Source organism: Papio anubis, chromosome 6 (assembly GCF_008728515.1).
Source record: "Papio anubis isolate 15944 chromosome 6, Panubis1.0, whole genome shotgun sequence".
NCBI classification, from domain to species: domain Eukaryota; kingdom Metazoa; phylum Chordata; class Mammalia; order Primates; family Cercopithecidae; genus Papio; species Papio anubis.
In genome coordinates this window covers 55,091,406-55,103,453 of record NC_044981.1, presented here as the reverse complement: position 1 = coordinate 55,103,453, position 12,048 = coordinate 55,091,406, and the positions used below count along the sequence as shown (strand labels likewise).

Sequence of the window (12,048 nt, the reverse complement as noted above, 5' to 3'; positions counted from 1 at the left end):
TATATTTCCAAGCTGTATTATATTTTAAATATTTCTTTCATTCATCTGGAAAAGGTGTGCTCCCTTCTCCTTCGTGCAGTTACTTCTGGGACCCCTCCTGCTCCGTGCTTTTTGCTCTTCTGCTCTTCCCCAATCAATTTTTTATCCAAAATTATCCTCCTACCCACATTCTGTCCTTGTATAAACAGAGGAGCATACACTGCTCCTCAGAGGTACAGAATTTTCTTTATAAGCCCTATTGTCTTACCAATTTTTATTACTATAATGATGTAGAAAATGAGTGTAAAGGGGGTAGAAAAAAAAGAAAATGAGTATAAGAGAACGGTAATAATTTTCCCCACTTCGTAGTTTCATTTGGAGAACCCAATAAGTTAAGTTGAATATGCCTCAAACAAATAGTACCTGGCACATATTAAGTGCTATGTAAGTACATACTATGATTATAATAATTATTTTACTTTCAATTGTTCCATTACTAAATATTGTCCTTCCTTTAGAGTCAGGTGTGCTATGATAAATGTAGAAATCTCTAAGTATATTTTAGTTTGAAAAAGGTTACCCTAAGGGATCTTCATGTTCAGAGATATATTTAATCCAACTTTAGAGATTCCTATCAAGTTGTAATTAATTTGCCCCTAATTCAGTGGCTGTCTTCTAGGATCTCAGAATTACTTGGGGAGAGTATTAGCAAACCCAAGTAATATCATGTAAAAAAAACTATTTTAGAATAGGAATGGAAATGAGGAATATGTAGTTCAGAAAACCTTCTTGATGAGCTTTTATATTTTTCCTTCCTGATTTATTGTTTTAATGGCATTATTTTGTTGTGAGATTGTGTTTGACCAGAAAATGTCATATGGAATGATGTTATTAGATAAGGTTTCAGTGATTGTGTTCTATTAAAGTCATTCCTTTAGTGTGTTATGCTAAATGAAAACTCTCTCAAATCAACTGATCACACCATCAGTGAATATTTATTGAGTGACTATGTTGAAGTGCTGAAAGAAGTGCTCTGATTAGTAACCCTTGACTACAGGGAGCATACTGTCTTGAGGATGGAGAGAACAGAAAAGGCTTCCTAGCAGAGGGTAAATCCAATGGAATGTAAAGGAAGGATAGGGTTGGGATGTATGGGGAGGAGGTATAGAATATCAGGCATAGGACCTGTGTGAGCAGAAGCCTGTTTGGATTACAAGGGTGAAATCATCAGGGCTAGATTAGAGGATCATCTCAGAGTACAAACCTTCAGAGATTGTGGGAGGCCTCAAATGTCAGGCAAAGGTCTTCAGATTTTATTGTCTAGGTAACGAGGAGTTAGTTGTTGAAGGGTTTGAGCAGGGAAGTGACAGTTTTAAAAGTGACACTTTTTAGGGAAATTGTATTAGAAACAAGTGGCTTGCAGTTGAGAAACACTAATAGCAGGGATACTAGTTAGAAGACTGCTAGACTAGGTCATTAGTTCTCCAGTGTGCTCCTGGGATCAGCAGCAACAGCATCACCTGGGAATTTTTTAGAAATGCAGAATTTCAGATACTACTCCAGACCTACTGAATCAAAAACTCAAGGCAGAGCCCGGAAATCTGTGTTAAAGATGCCTCCAGGTGATTCTTAATGCAGCTCAAGTGTGTGAACTACTGGTCTAGGAAAACATGATGCTGTTAGCTCATCACCTGGATGGATTGTGTTAAATTATCACATGCACTCTAAAAATACATTTCTATTATATATCAATTTAAAAAATACAAATAATTAAAAAAAAAATATGATGAAGGCCAAAATGGAGTTATGGCATTGAGAATGTAAAGGAGGGCTTTAAGGTTTTATGATCAATGATATAATAGAGTTAGGAAGCTCATAAAAGCATTTTCTGAATTATTGCATCTTTATGACATGGGAGAAGAGATAACCTTTGAAAGAAATCTAAAAGTCATAAAAGTCCACCAGTTTTGAGAGGAATATAATGAGTTTTATTTTTTAATGTTGAGTTTAATTGGTGAGACTTCCTACTGGAACTTTCCAGCAGCTGGTTGTTAGTGTGTAATTTGAATGGGAAAGAATAATGGGATAGATATACAAATTTGGGAGCAATTTGCCTAGAATGAATAAGTGAAGATTTTATATTAAAAGGATTATTGTTCATTGTTTTAGTAAGTCATAGTTTAATAAACACACTCTATAGGACTTATAGAAGGAACAAGAGATCTTAGAATCCTGTCTGCTTTAATGAATATTCCATATTCTACAATATCTTCTAAAATCATATTCACAATTTTTTTCCCTATACTTCAGTTAACATACAACCATCAGACCTATAAAATCTTAGGTTAGTCCTTTAAGTAACTATGTAACAAGAGTCATAAAAATGGGATTATAGCCATTATATATCATTTTGAATCATATCATACAGTCCTCATAGACATAGTCATGTTAAATGCAAAAAAAAAAATCAAACACCAGTTTCATTTTTTTTCTTTTAGATTCTAAGTGGCAAGAACTCAATCAATTAACAATTGATAGACAACAAAAACTGGAAGAATCCTCCAATAATCTAACCCAGTTCCAGACTGTAGAGGCCCAGTTGAAACAGTGGCTTGTGGAAAAAGAACTTATGGTCAGTGTTCTTGGGCCCTTGTCAATTGACCCAAATATGCTAAACACGCAAAGGCAGCAGGTGCAGGTGAGTATTACCTAATAACCTGTCTCTCGTGCACAGCAATTTGAGTTACTGAGACCAATGTTTTCATTATAAATATATTAACTTTGGTCAGTAGGTGTTTTATTTAACTGCTTTGAAGTATATGTGTAATGTTTCAGATGCCCATAAGATACTGTCCTGATATTAGTGGGAATCCCCCAGAGAACTAAAGCTATGAGGCATCTTAGAGGCCTCCTTGAAGCCCATGAATGGGCCAAGTCTCCTGATTATTTCAGTCATATTGTGGGTGGTACGGATCCTGTTAAAAGGGCCTTCTTTGAAGTATTAATGCAATTAAGTAATATCTTTATGAGAGGCTAGTATATACTTTTTACTGTTTAGAAATTACTCCTTTGAGGTTTTATTTATTTTGATTATGGTAGTAGATAATGAAACTTGTAAAACTCATCCAGTTGAGTTCTGATGGGGGACAGAGAGAACAAGAAGAGGACAAAGAATAAGGGAAGCAGAGAGGGAACCCTGAAACACAGGGTCTTAGTTAGATGAGTCTAGTTACAAAGCAGATAAATCCACAAGGGAAAAAAATCCAAAAAAAGAGTTTTATTTTTTAATGTTTAATGTTTTTATAGTCAGGTGTAATAGCAGAAGCTCAGTGGTGGTTTCAGTTAGTTTTTTTAATGTATGAGTACTGGCTTTAGAGCAGGGAGGCTGTTTTATAAGCTGAAAATTCAAATAAGTTTTGGTAAAAGTCAGATGTTTGAGTTCATATCTGTTCATAATCCAAAGACAATAAAAACAGAAGATAAAAGTAAATATCTGGGGAGAAATAATTGCCTCTACTCTTGGTAGTCTCCCAGAGATAGACAGATAAATAAAATATAGATAAAAGTATAAAAGATAGATAAAATATGATACTAAAAGAATGAGATTTTTTGGATCATTCATTTTATGAGTCAGGTTGAGTCTGTACATTCTGAGCAGCATGATTTGTTGGCTAAAACCTTTATAATGAAGACTGTAAACATCAATTAATTTTATGTTACAAAAACCTTTGTAAATCAGTGCATCATGAGTTAATATATTCTAACACCTTTATCACTGTGTGTTTTCTTTAATATAAAATTCCATAGGGTATTCCAAAAATCCTACAAAGACAAAAACATGAATGGGTAAAAACAAATTTGGTGTGAGTGCAGTGTGAACTTGTCTAACAGCAGTGTTTCTCTTTTCATATGAAAATTCACACATGAATTTTTGTTCATTTTGTCCAGGTTTTTCCTTTAAGGGGATAGGATTAGTCTAGACAGGATATCTCTGTGAAGCACCATAGTTTTTTGGATTGAAGATAATTGTACTGCCCTTTAAGTAAAAAGTAGGAAAGTAATAACTAAAAAACAGAAACTAGAGAAATAATTACCATTTCTGTCTGTGTGGACACCAAATCTGTGTTTTCTACAATCAATTATATGATAACTTGTGTTTATTTACCCTTGTTACCTTAGATTCTGCTGCAAGAATTCGCCACTCGGAAACCTCAATATGAACAGCTCACAGCAGCTGGTCAGGGCATTCTGAGCAGACCTGGAGAAGACCCTTCTTTACATGGGATTGTGAAAGAGCAACTGGCAGCTGTGACCCAAAAATGGGATAGCCTAACAGGGCAATTGAGTGACAGATGTGACTGGATTGACCAAGCCATTGTTAAAAGCACACAGTATCAAAGCCTGCTGAGAAGCCTTTCTGATAAACTGAGTGACTTGGATAATAAACTCAGCAGCAGTCTGGCTGTGAGCACGCACCCTGACGCTATGAACCAACAGTTGGAAACAGCCCAAAAAATGAAGCAGGAAATACAGCAGGAAAAGAAGCAGATAAAAGTGGCCCAGGCACTCTGTGAGGATTTGTCAGCACTGGTTAAAGAAGAGTACTTGAAAGCAGAACTTAGTAGGCAGCTAGAAGGCATCTTAAAATCATTTAAGGATATTGAACAGAAAGCAGGTTTGTCTACTTTTAATACATGTATTTCCTGGTCAGAAATAGATGTCATATATTGCTTATTTCCAAGATGTTGCCAATAATCCAGGACCCCAAAGAGACTCTGCCCCACTGTTAACATCAGTGAAGAGGAGGATGAATATAGGAGCTCAGAGAGCAGTTTTGTATTCCTAGGCATATGTAATATTAGGGTCATTCTACACATATAATCTGTTGGCAAAATTGACTTCCTGAAGGCCTATTAAAATTTCAGGTACCCCAAACTGGTTTTTAAAAGATGTAAATGTTTTTTGCTGTATGACAGTCTTATTTTGCCAGAAAAAAAACATGAATAGTTAGTAAAAGGCTTGGCATCATCTTCTCATCTGCTGTTACTTTATCTATGCGGTCATAGAAAACTTTTCTAGAGAAATGTGTCAAAGAGAGGCATTTGTCACTATTTTCCTCTCTCACTGTGGCTATAATTCTGTGGCAGATGTGTTGATATTTGTCAGAGGTAGCAGTGAGTTATCAGAATTCAGAAAGCCCTGATGAAGAAAGGCACATTTTGTTGTTAAGTTTGTTCTGTTTGAAAAGTTTCTAGTTTTTTGCACCTAGTATATACTCAAGTTACGCTTTTTAATTGATTGGATTTACTGATCACAGCAACTGTTTCAGACTTATTCCTTTGTTTGACATGATATTAACAATAGTAAATATCAGCTATTATCATTATTATTCTTAATGGTATGAACACTTTTATGTGATAGGTATTAAACTAAGAACTTTACATGTACTATAATCTGTACAGCACCTACCATTAATATTGTCAATTCACAGTGGTAGAAATTAGGCTTAGAGGTTTAATCATTTGCCTGGGGTCTTCCAACTCTGAAGAGGTTAAACCAAGATACAAACTCATGTAGTTTTTATGTGCTACATTATGTTGCCTCCATAATATGTAAAAGTCATAGACATGGCCAGGCGCAGTGGCTCACGCCTGTAATCCCAGCACTTTGGGAGGCCGAGGCGGGGGATCACAAGGTCAGGAGATCGAGACCATCCCGGCTAACACAGTGAAAACCCATCTCTACTAACAATACAAAAAGTTAGCCAGGCGTGGTGGCAGGCGCCTGTAGTCCCAGCTACTCGGGAGGCTGAGGCAGGAGAATGGCGTGAACCCAGGAGGCGGAGCTTGCAGTGAGCCGAGATCGCGCCACTACACACCAGCCTGGGCGACAGAGTGAGACTCTGCCTCAAAAAAAAAAAAAAAAGTCATAGATGAGAAAAAGTCATATTTGATAACAGATGGATTATTTATCAACATAATTGAGAACTTGGCCGTCATCACTTCTCCGTACTAGAATAGAGAAGACACCAGCACAGCAGATGATGTGTGGCGTGGCCACTCCCTGCACCTTGACGCATTTTTACTTATTTCCTTATTCTTTGTTTTCCCCTCTCATCTGTCTCCTGCATCTTTTCTTGATTGTGTATTTTCTTGTGCCTACCTCTTACCTCTTTTCCCCTTTGTCAATATCTTAAGTTCACTTGTAGTTCTTATAGTCAATGCTAAAAGCCCTTGCTTTTCAACAATTCTATATATTCAGAGATTTTTATTTTGGCTTTTCATAGATTAAATTAACATTTTGATATAAAATAAACATATCTTGTAATTTTATTTCTAGAGAGTCATGTCCAGCACCTTCAGTCAGCCTGTGCAAGCTCTCATCAATTTCAGCAAATGTCTAGAGATTTTCAGGCTTGGCTAGATACAAAGAAAGAAGAGCAAAACAAGTCTCATCCAATATCCGCCAAACTCAATGTCTTGGAGTCGTTAATTAAAGATCATAAAGACTTTAGTAAAACTTTGACTGCTCAGTCTCATATTTATGAAAAAACCATTGCAGAAGGTGAAAATCTGTTATTAAAAACACAAGGGTCTGAGAAGGCAGCCTTACAGTTACAGCTTAATACAATTAAAACCAGTTGGGATACATTTAATAAGCAGGTGAAAGAAAGAGAAAACAAGTTAAAAGATTCATTGGAAAAAGCCCTTAAGTATAAAGAGCAAGTAGAGACTCTCCGGCCATGGATAGACAAATGCCAAAACAACCTGGAGGAAATAAAATTTTGCTTGGATCCTGCTGAAGGAGAGAATTCTATTGCCAAGTTAAAGTCTCTGCAGAAGGAAATGGACCAACACTTTGGTATGGTAGAATTACTGAACAACACAGCCAATAGCTTGCTCAGTGTCTGTGAGATAGATAAAGAAGTTGTTACAGATGAGAATAAGTCACTGATCCAGAAGGTGGACATGGTCACTGAACAACTTCACAGTAAGAAATTCTCTCTAGAGAACATGGCTCAGAAGTTTAAAGAATTTCAAGAAGTTTCCAAAGAATCTAAAAGGCAGCTTCACTGTGCAAAGGAGCAGCTAGATATCCATGATTCCCTGGGACCCCAGGCTTACAGTAACAAATACCTGACCATGTTGCAGACTCAGCAGAAATCACTTCAGGCCTTGAAGCATCAGGTAGATTTGGCTAAAAGACTTGCACAGGACCTTGTGGTAGAGGCCTCAGACTCAAAGGGAACCTCTGATGTTTTATTACAGGCGGAAACCATAGCTCAAGAGCATAGTGCACTAAGTCAGCAGGTTGATGAAAAGTGTTCTTTCTTAGAAACCAAGCTTCAGGGCATTGGGCATTTCCAGAATACCATTCGAGAAATGTTTTCTCAGTTTGCAGAGTTTGATGATGAACTGGATAGCATGGCTCCAGTGGGGAGAGATGCAGAAACATTGCAAAAGCAAAAGGAAACTATAAAAGCCTTTCTAAAGAAACTAGAAGCCCTCATAGCAAGCAACGACAATGCCAATAAAACCTGCAAGATGATGTTAGCCACAGAAGAAACCTCTCCTGACCTTGTTGGAATCAAAAGGGACTTGGAGGCCTTAAGCAAACAATGCAACAAGTTACTGGACCGAGCCCAAGCCAGAGAAGAGCAGGTTGAAGGGACAATTAAGCGTCTTGAAGAATTTTACAGCAAATTGAAAGAATTCTCTATTCTGCTCCAGAAAGCCGAAGAACATGAAGAGTCACAAGGTCCTGTTGGCATGGAAACGGAGACAATTAATCAGCAGCTTGAGGTGTTCAAGGTAGGGAACTGTCCATTTTTACGAAGTGTTTTTATTGTCAATGAAGTTTCTAATTTGTACAGAAAGGAGATTGCCTATTTCGTAGAACCTTCTAATAATGATTGTCATACAATATTTGAGCCGGAATGAGCATATATGGAAGTAACACCCAGACAGGTAGGGCAGTTACAAGGCTACTGGTGATTTGGGCCTTTGTGGAATAAGGCCTGAGATAAAATCAGATCAAAGGGTGCTTGGCAAAGTTCCAAGCAAGCCAGGAACTGACATCATAGGGTCCATTTCTGAAGTCATTCACAATTGCCATCCGTGGTGACTGGGGCTGTGGTTTGAACTCTATTGCAGATGTTTATCTCCCAGCATTTTCTTCAGTGGTAAATTACCGTCTTTTCTGCCCTTTCTTTTTATAACTGTCTTCTCATCCTTCTTAATTTAATTTCTTCCACAGACATTTTTCTTCTAAAAGCTCATATTTTTAAAGGCAATATGGAGTTCCATGTTGCAATCTGTTTCATTACACAAAGATCTTAGGCTCATGCCCCAGAGGATTAGAGGTGAATTTTTTTTTTATTGCATAATATAAGCTCCTCAGTGCCAAGAAATAACTGCCACTCAACAGTGATCGGTGACACTTAATGAATGAAACATTTGATAAAAATGGGGGGCCAGTTTCCATGACATTGGATTTGGCCTTATTTATGATAGTGAGAACAGAAGTCACATCTGTATAGGGGACAAAGATAGGTTCATCCCTGGAAACAAAGGGTCCTAAATAGCAAGCGATTTTCTATATGGGGCTGATATAAACCTTTAAGGTTTCACAGCTCCTGTTATATTTATGAGATGTGTTTTACTGGCAAAGATATATTGCACCATTAGTGCATAAAGAATAAACTAAGACCAAATAACAGTTTATAAAACCATAAATTATTTTCTTTGAGAAATGGGTATGAATCAAATGGACTTCCAAATTCTATGCAGTTATATTTGACATACTCTTTCATTTGCTTGTCTTCGATAACATTATTTAGATGACTGAGTCTTGAAAAATACCTTCTTTTTCTTTGTATTGTTGTTACTATTATGATTATTTGCAGTTTATTAAACGCCTTTGAAGCCCAGTTCCTTCAGGGCTCACAAATCTGTGATTCTGTATTTAGTTCTTGATTCTTGAAGGTGAAAGAAACATTCTTATTGTTGACTTGACCTCCTTCATTGCTCTGTCAAAATTTTATATTTCTGATTTGCAAAATGAAGATTTCATATGAGAGAATCCTCTATTAGAAAAGCATAGTTCTGTGGCAATTGCTTCATCAAAGACTGGGAGAGATCTTGGGAGCAACTCTTCCTTTGTCAGTAAGTTTGGAATTCTCTATAGAACCCTGTCAGCACCTTAAAGATTAAATGACAGTAATCAAGCAGTGTTTATACTAATGAAATTTAACCACATTAAGTGGTTAAATTGTGAAACATTTCATTCGGTTTCCTGTGCATTTGTTTAGGAAAAAAAGACCTTCATTTCTCTTTGCTGCTTCTAACTACTTGTAAGACAGTGAACAAAAGTAATAGTACTGGTGCTGCTACTTGTGGGTGCCTCCCCTTTGGTCTTCCCAAGTACAGTGAAAACTGTGGCTCTTCATGTGGAGAATTGAAAGTAAGAAAAAGCAAGAGATAGGAGGAGCTTTCTCACCATTGCACTGAAAGTGTTTTGCAAACTGAAAACCCCAAACATTACCATTAATAGCTACAGTGATTGTCTTATTTGATTGTGAAGAAATATAGAGTGATAATTTCTCCTAAAATAAACCATGTAGCATGCTGTGTTTGTTTGCTTTCAGATTATTTGGAAAGGGTTGATTGATTTTATTGAAATTCAGCAATAAAGAACATCATGGCATACTTTCAGTATCTTGAAACCCAGTGACTTAAAAAAAAAAGTTTTCAAGTAGACCAGTACTCTGCATTTAGTATATTCCAGTGCCATAGGTTAAAAAGAACAAGAATATGATTATGGTAGCTCACACAACCACTAATTCTGTTTATCTGTGTGTGTGTGTGTGTATTCTTTAAAAATAGTAATTATAATAATCAATAAATCAATTTATTATGGGCTTACTATGTGTCAAGCCCTACTTTAATTTGTCTTTAATCCTGTTAACAGTCATGAGAGGTAGATGCTGTTACTATTCTCCATCTTATTATAAAGAAGCCGAGGCCCAAGGAGGTTAAGTGACTTGTCCAAGGTCACACAGATGGTGTCAGAACCTGATTCTTTTGATGAAAATGATGCAATGCTTTGTGTAAACTTTATTTGTCACCCATGTTTCACATCTAGTATTTTCTCTGGGGAATTTTCTTATCATCTTTGCTGTAGCCTAATTTAGACAGCCTGAATAGCCAGCCATTGTTCATTTTAATCCAAAATACCAAGAACACCCACTTAAGGAACATGTTCTATAAAACTAGCTGCTATGAGAAATGTGAGATAAACATGTAAAACAGTCTTAGAAACTGATGTTATGTAGGTGCTGTGGTATGATAAGGGTGATGATGATAATGATGATGTTGATGGTAGTGGTTCCAGTGATCACCACTACTGCTGCTACTGAGATGGAGCCAAACATTTCATTGTTTTAGTGATTCTTTCTTGGTTAAAGTAGTAAATTGACTTGTTTACAGTTCAGTACTTAATTTAGTTTCTGTTGGGCCTTAGACTTTTGTTAAACATTAGTTTTAACATAATTTTTAGAAAGTTTTTAAAATTTTTTAAATGGAATGATTTGTATTGAGTGAAAAGCTAGTTATAATTCCTAAAAGTAAAACAGAAAAGAAGTGAAGGACTGAGTCTGTCCTCCTTATTGACTTTGAAATACAATCTAGTTTGACATTAATCTATCTGGTAGCTTTAGTTTAACCTAACGTCACAGATAAAATCCTATAATAGTTTTTCTTAGTGCAAAATAAACTGCCTTCTGAGCAGAACAGAGAATAAAAGCTATTACCCAGTCACTCAGCAGGGGGTGCCTCATATTCACTGGGCCCATAATAGAGGATTTAAAGCAGGTTTGATAGACTTCCCCGATTCTGTTTTTCTTTCTATAGTTTAAGAAATAGCTGTTAATAGTTACTTGAGGTTTTCTTATAAAGACAGGGACAAAATTCATTCATTCATGTTTAAGATATCAACCCAAACATAATACTTAAAGCAAATGCTATTCTAAACCAAATGTCCTAACTCACTCAGTGAAAACTATTCTGAGATTCTGAAAATAGATTGGTGTTATCTTTTATGTTAGTTAGCTTGACATTTTAAAACTATTTTGATTATATATAAGTTCTGTTGTTCATAAGTTTTTCTACTTCTAAGTACTAGTCATTGGACTAACATGTCTGAAGGGTGAGGTGTTTTCTACACTGTTGGTAAGTTAGAGTACCATTTTCCACTTACACTTCTCTATGACAGTTAAATTCTATGCACACTGTTATAAATTGCTGGAATGAATAGCAGAGCGATTCTGTTTGTCTCCAGGCAAGAAGAAAGAAACCTCTTTGGTGTTCCCTCTATCCCTACCTCCTATCTGAAGACTCCTAGCTCAAGATTATCTTCAAATCTAAACCACATTATTAAGTAACATTAATATTTCCACATTATTATTTATCAAAGACATATGTAACTGACTGTATACAAGGAATGCATCCCAGTAATTCCTATTATGTGATGAACAGCCAATCAGGTCTTCTGATCATTATGAAGTAACCATTATCACCATATTGAATGATTTAATTTCAATGAAAATCAAAGAAACTTGATGCTTTAATGAGTCCTAGCTAAATCTGTACCCTCCCCACCTCTATCTAGGCCAAGCTTGTCCAACCCATGGCCCACGGCCCACCTGTGGCCCAGGATGGTTTTGAATGTGGCCCAACACAAATTCATAGACTTTCCTAAATAACATTATGAGATTTTTTTTTGCCATTTTTTAAGGTCATCAGCTGTCATTACTGTTAGTGTATTTTATGGGTGGCCTAAAACAACTCTTCTTCTTCCAGTGTGGCCCAGAGAAGCCAAAAGATTGGATACCCCTGATCTAGACCATTGTGAAAAATGCCTTACCTCAGAACCTGCTTACAGTTTATTTCTGGCCACTGTGTTGCTGTCCCAATTGTAATTCATTTTGTCGCCACAAATGACTACATCTCCAGTACAAGTCTCTCTGAATACGTCTTTTTATTTTCAAATGGACATAGAATTACATGGAGC

The 12,048-nt window shown here is 36.4% G+C and overlaps 1 protein-coding gene across 32 annotated transcripts in view; it reads left to right on the top strand.

Moving 5' to 3' along the window:
- DST (dystonin) overlaps nucleotides 1-12,048 on the top strand; it is a 488,658-nt gene that overhangs the window by 387,907 nt on the left and 88,703 nt on the right. For all 32 annotated transcript variants that reach the window (XM_021936750.2, XM_021936748.2, XM_021936745.2 and 29 more), the window contains 3 exons: nucleotides 2,478-2,677; nucleotides 4,159-4,654; nucleotides 6,319-7,790. In XM_021936750.2, coding sequence (XP_021792442.2) covers nucleotides 2,478-2,677; nucleotides 4,159-4,654; nucleotides 6,319-7,790 — 2,168 coding nt within the window. The remainder of the gene's footprint in view (nucleotides 1-2,477; nucleotides 2,678-4,158; nucleotides 4,655-6,318; nucleotides 7,791-12,048) is intronic.